This window comes from Chiloscyllium plagiosum, unplaced genomic scaffold, assembly GCF_037043375.1.
Source record: "Chiloscyllium plagiosum isolate Xiang-an unplaced genomic scaffold, Cpla_swu_hap1 HiC_scaffold_35, whole genome shotgun sequence".
Taxonomy (NCBI): Eukaryota; Metazoa; Chordata; class Chondrichthyes; order Orectolobiformes; family Hemiscylliidae; genus Chiloscyllium; species Chiloscyllium plagiosum.
The window spans coordinates 30,760,078-30,769,088 of NW_028270173.1; the positions used below are offsets into that span (position 1 = coordinate 30,760,078).

The following is a 9,011-nucleotide window of genomic DNA, read 5'->3' on the forward strand; positions in this document are numbered from 1 at the left end:
GAAATCCTTTCCCAAACCGTACAGCTCAGGGACCGCACCGGGTCAAGAGGGCAGCTCACCCACCGCCTCCTAAATTAGGGGCAATTAGGGAAAGGCAATAAATGCTGGGCCCATCCAGGAACGCAGGAGTAAACACCTTGCTTTAGTTGTTACAACAGGCACGGAAATCCTGAAAAGCCGATAACACAGCAGGGGGAGATCATCGCCCTTTCCTCACGGGCCCACTGCGCTGGGTTTTCGACTCCGGCCGCGTGACGTCAGAGAGTGGGCCTTCACCCCGCAGATTTTCATAAACACCGAATTTTTCCCACCGTCGTTCAAACAGGGGCAGAGGTACGGGTAGAGTTTCTCTGTGAAGGCGTCAGTGAAAGTGTGGAGGTGGGACATACTGTCTGCGTTGTAAAACGACACTTGCCCCCCCTCGTAGTCCAGGTACACCCCGACCTTCCTCGGCCTCGGAACGACGCTCAGGCTGGTCGGGGGCGAGGTGAAGGCCGTGTACTCGCTCCCACCTCGGAGGCTCAGTCTCCAGTAGCCGTCCTCGGGGGTCCGTCTGATTCTCCCCTTCCTCTTGCAGGACCTCTTCGCCACTCCCAGGTCCCACTCGGTCTTATCCCCCACCTCCACCTCCCAGTAGTGCCTCCCCGATGTGAATCCCTCCGACCCCAGCACACAGGCGCACCGGTCGAACCTCTGGGGCAGGTCCGGGAGCTCCTGCCTTCGGTCTCCCATCCTCACGGCCGACTGGTCCTCACTCAGGACCAGCCAGGGGTTGGCGGTTTTCGGATTCAGGGTCAGAGCGGCCGGCACTGAGCGGGGGAAGAAAAACAACACAGAAAGAAAAGGCAGAGGGTGAATGAGTTAAATCGAACCCGGGTCCCTGGCGCTGTGAGGCAGCAACACCAACCACTGAGACACCGTGCCACCCCCATTAGCCTGTTATCATCAGGGAACGTGCTCGGGTCCACGGGAAAAGGTATAATGGGAGAGTACTCAGAAAACAGTGAGAACATTGGGCAGAGTCAGCATGGATTTCCAAAAGGGAAATCGGGCTCGTCAAAGTGTTTGGATGTAACTCGTGAAGTTGCTCAGGGGGAGCCGCTGGATGTGGTTTACTTGGACTTTCAGGAGGCCTTTACTGAGGTCCCAGGTAGGAGATTAACGTGTAAACTGAAAGTGCATGGAATTGCGAGGGCAGGGGGGTACGGGGTATTGACATGGACTGAGGTGGCTGACAGGCAGACAACGATGAATAGAATAATATAGAACATTACAGCGCAGTACAGGCCCTTCGGCCCTCGATGTTGCACTGACCTGTACCAATCTGAAGCCCATCTGATCTACACTATTCCATTTTCGTCCATATGTTTATCCAATGACTATTTAAATGCCCTTAAAGTTGGCGCGTCTATGACTGTTGCAAGCAGTACATTCCACACCTGTACTACTCTGAGTAAAGAAACTACGTCAGACATCTGCCCTATAACTATCACCCCTCAATGTAACTCTATGTCCCCTCGTACTAGCTATCACCATCCGAGGAAAAAGGCTCTCACTCTCCACCCCATCTCACCCCCTGATTATCTTATATGTCTCAATTAAGTCACCTCTCAACCTGCTTCTCTCTTACAAAAACAGCTTCAAGTCCCTCAGCCTTTCCTCATCAGACCTTCCCTCCATACCAGGCAACATCCTAGTAAATCTCCTCTGAACCCTTTCCAATGTTTCCACATCCTTCCGATAATGTGGTGACCAGAACTGTCTGCAATACAACAAGTGAGGCCGCATCAGAATTTTGTACAGCTGCAGCCTGACCTCAATCCCTCTACCAATAAAACCTAACACACCGTATGCCTTCTTAACAACCCTATCAATCTGGGTGGCAACTTTCAGGGATCTAAGCATATGGACACCGAGATCTCTCTGCTCATCTACACGACCAAGAATCTTACTGTTAACCCAGTACTCTGCATTCCTGTTACTCTTTCCAAAGTGAATCACCTCACATTTTTCTGTATTAAACTCCATTTGCCACCTCTCTGCCCAGCTCTGCAGCTTATCTATAACCTGCAACCTCCTTTGGTCCTATCCATAACTCTACCGACCTTAGTGTCATCCGCAAATTTACTAACCCATCCATCTACGCCCTCATCCAGGTCATTTATAAAAATGACAAACAGCAGTGGACCCAAAACAGAGCCTTGTGGTATACCACAAGTAACAAAACTCTGGGATGAACATTTCCCATCAACCACCATCCTCTGTCTTCTTTCAGCGAGCTAATTTCTAATCCAAACCGCTAAACCACCCTCAATCCCATGCCTCCGTATTTTGTGTAATAGCCTACCTTGGGGAACCTTATCAAACACCTTACTGAAACCCCTATACACCACATCGACTGCTTTCCCCTCATCCACCTGTTTGGTCACCTTATCAAAGAACTCAATACGGTTTGTGAGACACGACCTACCCTTCACAAAACCTTGTTGAATATCTTTAATCAATTTATTTCTTTATTATAAATCTTATTATAAATCCTGTCTCTTATAACCTCGTCCAACACTTTACCCTCAACCGAAGTAAGGCCCACTGCTCTGTAATTCCCAGGGTTGGGTCAGGATAAACAGGTCACTTTCTCAATGGCAGCCCCTGTCCAGCGTCCCCTGTAATTTTCTCACTGCGCGGGCTTCCAACTCGGATACGCGGCAGTGACTTCGGGAACGGTGTACAGTTCTGGTCACCACATTACCAAAAGGATGTGGATGCTTTGGAGAGGGTGCAGAGAAGGTTTACGAGGATGTTGCCTGGGATGGAAGGTGCTAGCTATGAAGAAAGATTGAGTAGGTTAGGTTTCCTTTCATTAGAGAAATGGAGATTGAGGGGGCACCTGATTGAGTTTTACAAAATCATGAAAGGTATAGACAGGGTGGATAGAGAGAAGCTTTTTCCCAGGGTGAAGGATTCAATAACGAGAGGTCACGCTTTCAAGGTGAGAGGTGAAACGTTTAAGGGGGATACATGCGGCAAGTACTTTACCGCATGTGGGTATCTGGAACGCGTTGCCAGCAGAGGTGGCAGAGGCAGGCACAGTGGATTCATTTAAGATGCGTCTGGACAGATGTATGAGTAGGTGGGGAGCAGAGGGATCCAGATGCTTAGGAACTGCGCGACAGGTTTAGACAGTAGATTTGGATCAGCCCAGGCTTGGAGGGCCGAAGGGCATGTTCTTTGTTCAAACCAGGAACCAACACCAGTTGAGCGAGTGGGAAAATATTTGGCAAATGGAGTATAATGTGGATCAATGGGAGGTGAACCTTCCAACAGGTGGCTATTGGCAAGAGTGGGAGAGGTGCTCAAGTTGTGTTTAATTCCCTCCCCCAACACTGCCTCATATTTTCTTTTCCATTTTCCTCCGCCACGTTCTTTGAAATCACTGCTCTACTAACTGGGACTGAGAACACAGACATCTCTTTACCTGGGCTGATAGTGTCCAGCATTTCTCTCCAGGCAATATACTGCAAGGGACCTCTGAATATCCCCAGAGGATGATCCAGGCCCACCAGTTCCATCGCATTGTGACTAATCGTGCAAGTTCAATGTTCAAAGGTTGAAAAACATATTTCCTTTCTTTTTGCATTAAAAGATTAAGCTGTGTTTGTTAACAATTTGTGTTTGTAAATAAAGGAAAGTCATACTTGGCATTCCAGGAATCTTTCTCCTGAAACAAAACAGAAACACAAGTCAACTTTTGACAGACAGATCAAAACCTGAATACGATGACACGGGACAAGGTCAAAAGTCACATGACACCAGGTTATAGTTGGACAAGTTTATTTGAAAACACTAGCTTTAGGAGCGCTGCTCCTGCATCAGGTGCGAGTGAGAGAGGGAGACCGTAGACGCAGAGTTTATAGGGAAAAGATCAAAGGGTCATACAACACGTGTGAATGGATTGAACACGCTCCCTCGGAACACGGGTCAGGCCATTTCGGACTGAGATAAGGAGGGATTTCTTTGAACCGGAGAGTGGTGATCCTGGTCAATTCTCTGCCCCAGAGGAGTGCAGAGTCTCACTCATTGAGTCATAGTCGCAGAGTCATAAAGCACAGAAACAGACCCTTCAGTCCAACCAGTCCCGGCTGACCCTAATCCCAAACTAAACCAGTCCCACCTCCCTGGAGAAAGTGAGGACTGCAGATGCTGGAGATCAAAGTCGAAGAGCGCGGTGCTGGAAAAGCACAGCCAGTCAGGCAGCATTCCAGATGAAGGGCTTTTGTTCGAAACGTTGACTCTCCTGCTCCTCGGATGCTGCCTGACCGGCTGTGCTTTTCCAGCACCACACTCTTCGACACTAGTCCAACCTGCCTGCTCATCCCCAAATCCCTCCAAACCTGTCCTATTCACGTACTTATCCAAATGTCTTTGAAACATTGTAATTGTGCCCACATCCACCACTTCCTCAGGAAGTTCACTTCACACACAAACCACCTTCTGGGGAAAGCATTTGCCCTGTGTCCTTTAAAATCTCTCTCCTCTCACTTTAACCTTATACCCCCTCGTGTTGAAATCCCTCATCCCAGGTGCCATTCACCTGATCTATGGCCCTGATGATTTTATGAACCTCTATAAGGTCACCCCTCAATTGCCTACGCTCCAATGAGGAAGGCCCCAGCCTCTCCTTATAACTCAAACCCTCCATCCCCAGGAACATCCTGGGAAATCCCTTGAGATTTCCAGTATCCGACCTTAACCCGTCTCGATTTTATAAACCTCTCTAAGGTTACGATCCAGTGAGGAGGGTCCCACCCTATCCAGCCTTTCAGGACAACACATACCTTCCATTCCCAGAAACATCCTGGTAAATCCCTGGAGATTTCCAGATATCAGGGGATACAGAGATATTGCAGGAAAATGCTCTTGGGATAAAAGATGGGCCATGATCTGGTTGCACTGTTTTAAAGCACGTTTGCTGGGCTGAATGGCCCCCGCCTGGTCCTCATTCCCAGTCACCCCTTCACTTCCAATGATAGGGATACAGAACACTGAACCCCCCCTCCCCAGTGGGTACGTAGGGGGCAGCGTTTACTCCGCACTCCAGGTGATTCTTGGCAATACCAAGATGCCGATTACCGAAGACTGCTACGTTTCTCTCCTTACCTTGAGGATGGTCAATACGTCCGGCCGATCGAGCCGCGACTGAAACTCGGTCAGAACCCGCTCGGCGGAGTCCAGGGCACCCTGAATCTCCCGCAGGTTCCCTCGCATAGCCTCCAGGATCATCCCCTCCCGTGCACGGAGATCTCCGTCCAGGCGCCGCTCCATCTCACTCAGAGTCCGGTGCATCTTGGCGAGTTCATACTTGATGTGGACTTGCAGATTGCGTGACTGCTCCTGAACCCATTGGAACACAGGCACACGATCAAAATGTTTCAAACCGGGGAGTTGGGGGGGGGTGGGGGGAGAAGGGGAGAGGGAAAGAAACTGGGGTTTGGAGAAGTGACCAAACGGGCGTCTCACCTTGACTTGGGAGATCTTCTGCTCCTGGTTGAATTTAGCCTTGAGCAGCTGGGCCTTCCTTTTGGCGGCCAAATCCAAGGACGATTTCAGCTGATCCTGTAAACGAGAGCAGAAATTCCTGAATGGGGGCCTTCAGACATTCCCAGAAAAGTGGATTGGGCAGGATGAAGTGCTGTGGAATCCACCCCCCCACAATCTCTCTGCACAACGGGACAGACGTGGTCCCATTCAGCCCCATTGTATGTCTGCTACCATCTTCCTGGATTCAATTCCCTCTTGGGTGCCCACCCCACCCCCACCCCCACCCCCGCCCTATTGGACCTGCCTCTGTCATGCACCCAGACAGAGCATCCCAAACCCCAAAATCCCACAGGACGGAGAAAGCCTTTCCCTTCCTATCTCCTCGGCTTCTCCGACCAGTACTGTCCCTCATATCTGTACACGCCCTGGTTCTCAGTCCTCTAACCAACCAGGACATATTTCTCCCTCTCCACTCTGCCCAGACCCATTGTGATTTTCAACACTTCCCCAGCAGTAATTCACCAAGGCTACAAAGATTGGAGAGTTCGAGTCATGAGGAGAGGTGAGGACTGTTTCTCTGGACTGAAAATGTGTTGCTGGAAAAGCGCAGCAGGTCAGGCAGCATCCAAGGAACAGGAGAATCGACATTTCAGGCATAAGCCCTTCTTCAGGGCTTATGCCCGAAACATCGATTCTCCTGTTCCTTGGATGCTGCCTGACCTGCTGCGCTTTTCCAGCAACACATTTTCAGCTCTGATCTCCAGCATCTGCAGCCCTCACTTTCTCCTGTTTCTCTGGAGCCGAGGAGGCTGAGGGGTGACATTAGAGAGGTTTGGAAAATTATGACAGGCTAAGATACAGTGAATAGCCAAAGTCTTTTCCCCTGGGAAGGGTAGTCCAAAACTAGTGGACATAGGTTTAAGGTGAGAGGGGAGAGACTTGAAAGAGATCTGAGGGACAAGTCTTTCACACAGAGGGTGGTGCGTACACGGAACGAGCTGCCGGAGGAAGTAGTGGAACATTTAAGACTTTCAGACAGATACATGGATAGGAAGGGTTTGAGAGAGATATGGGCCAAATGCAGGCAAGTGGGACGAGTTCAGTTTAAGATACTGCGTCGGCATGGACGGGTTGGGCCGAAGGGCCTGTTTTCTTGCTGTGTGACTCTTATCAAATCTAACCTTGGCTTTCTCTTCTCCCAGAAAAGACTGTCACCAGTCTATGTGACTGAAGCTCCTCAGCCCGAGGTCAGTCCTCATCAATCTACACTGAGAGTTCTCTCTCTCTCTCTCTAATTCATACACACGTACAAGCTTACGGGGAAAGGTGTAGGATGAGACTGCTGTGGGATGTTTCTCCTGAAGGTACAGAGGACACCAGTTAGACCAAAGCTGGAATACTGTGAAGACGCCAGTGGAGGCAGCCCAGAAAAGGTTTGTTTGGCTGGTCCTGGATCTGGAGGGATTTTATTTTGAGGTTCATTCAGAGGTTTGAAGATTCGGAGGTGACTTTATGAAAATGTACATGATCCTTCGGAGATTTGACAGGGTAGCTGTGGAAATGTTGTTTCCACTTGTGGGAGAGTCTGGGGCCAAAGGGCATCATCCAAGAATAAGGGGGTGTCTTTTTAAGACAGAGATGAGGAGGAATTTCATCTCTTTTAGAGGGGAGTGAATCTGTGCAATTCTCTACCACTGAGAGCTATAGAGGTTGTGCTGTTAAGGACATCCAAGGCGGACCAGACAGGTTTTTAATGAGTGAGGGAATCAAAGGTTATGGGGAAAAGATCGGAAACTGGAGTCAGGGATTATCAGATCAGCCAGGATCACATTGATGAGAGGAGCTGACTCGATGGGCTGAATGGTCTATTTCTGATCCTCACCCTCCATCAGGGCTTTTGCCCAAAATGTTGACTCTCCTGCTCCTCAGATGCTGCCTGACCTGCTGTGCTTTTCCAACACCACCCAGTTCAACTCTGATTCTCCAGCATCTGCAGTCCTCACTTTCTCCTACTTCAGCTCCTCCCTGTTAGTCTCATATCTCTACAGAGACTGGAAAATGGTCACCAACTCCCCCTTTGTTTCCACATGAACAGTTCTTGACTGCAGTACTGCCTCGTTCAGATTCAGGTACCAGAGTGTCAATAATTTTTAAATATTCATTCACGGGATGTGGGCATCGCTGGCCAGGCCAGCATTTATTACCCATCCCTAATTGCCCAGAGGGCAGTTAAGTGTCAAACCCCTTTGCTGTGGGTCTGGAGTGACACGTAGGCCAGACCAGGTAAGGATGGCAGTAACAATAATCACCAATGGATTCCTGGTCAGCGTTAGATCCTTAAATCTAGATTTTATTTTAGAGTGAGTTTAATTTCCACCATCTGTGCAGAGGCGGGATTTGAACCCGGGTCCCCAGAACATTACCTGGGTGCTCCCCTTACACCCCCAGCCCAAGTCCTGAAGAAGGGTTACACCTGAAACATTGACCTCTCCACCTCCTGATGCTGCCTGGCTTGCTGTGCTCTCCCAGCCTCCTGCTTGTCCAACTCTGGGTTAACACAACACCACTCAGTCCATCACCTCCTCATGGGGTATCCCTGAGGGTCACCTCCTGGTGTCAGGCCCCACCCGGGGGAGCTCAGACTCTGTGGCTGACCTGGTTCCGATCCTCTACCCTCAGGGTCTCAGCGAATGTCCCTAAAACTGGAGCTTCCCAGAATTGAGGGACAGAGTCCTGCACCGGTTGAACGCGTGGTCTGCTCCCTCCGGTTGGCCTTGTTCACCTTGTAAAGGCCCACAGCCTCATTGAGGGGGATGAAGGTGTGATATCTGTGCTCCCGGCTGTCCCGGCAGATGCTGCAGAGGAGCTCCTGGTCGGTTTCACACAGCAGCTTCACTCCTTCCTGGTGCAGCTCACAGTGGAGCTGCTGGCTCGCCATCCTCCGGGTCCTGCTCAGCTGCCTCGCCCTCCCGGCCAGGTTGGTGAGAGCCCGGTTCGACCTGAGGGTTAGCCCCGGGAACACCTGCAGACACTCGGGGCAGAAGTTGGTCTCCTGGGCTTGCCAGCAGCCTGTGATACAGGAGCGGCAGTAACTGTGACCACAGTCCAGGGTCACTGGATCCACAAACAGCCCGAGGCACACCGCACAAACCAACTCCTCTCTCCAGCTCCCAGCCCGCTGCCCGGAATCCATCCCGCCGGCAACTCCCAGCGTTTGGCGGTGTCCTGCTCTGAGATTCACTTCCTCGTGTTCTTACAGAGAGCAGTGCAGGCACGGTCCCTGGGTGGGAAGGGACGGAAGAGGTGTGTTTGAACCCGCAGCCAGCCTGCGAGGGTAATTTGATCCACTCACTGAGACCAGAGCCAACCCACTGACAATGTACTAACAGAGCAACCCGCCAGATCACTGAGGGAGAACGGTTCAGAATACCGTGCACACAGCACTGAGACACCTGACAGTTCAGAATACACAC

General features: G+C 50.7%; 1 protein-coding gene across 1 annotated transcript; it reads right to left on the bottom strand.

Moving 5' to 3' along the window:
* Positions 1-213: 213 nt before the first annotated feature.
* Positions 214-8,757, bottom strand: LOC122545426 (zinc-binding protein A33-like). The gene is made up of 6 exons (XM_087978886.1): positions 8,321-8,757; positions 5,518-5,613; positions 5,158-5,391; positions 3,694-3,718; positions 3,476-3,583; positions 214-809 (listed from the first exon to the last, which is right to left on the bottom strand). Exons 1-6 carry the CDS (start codon positions 8,729-8,731, stop codon positions 214-216), a joined length of 1,470 nt encoding a protein of 489 aa, XP_087835012.1. The 5' UTR covers positions 8,732-8,757.
* Between the last annotated feature and the right edge of the window lie 254 nt (positions 8,758-9,011).

Bases quoted from the DNA above. Each gene is read 5' to 3' on its own strand.
- LOC122545426 (XM_087978886.1), bottom strand. From the start codon at position 8,731: ATGGATTCCGGGCAGCGGGCTGGGAGCTGGAGAGAGGAGTTGGTTTGT. The intron at 3,584-3,693 runs ATGACTTTCCTT...GAACTTGCACGA, and splicing joins AGATTCCTGGAATGCCAAGT to TTAGTCACAATGCGATGGAA. The intron at 810-3,475 runs GTAAAGAGATGT...TCCCCCGCTCAG, and splicing joins GCTGGACACTATCAGCCCAG to TGCCGGCCGCTCTGACCCTG.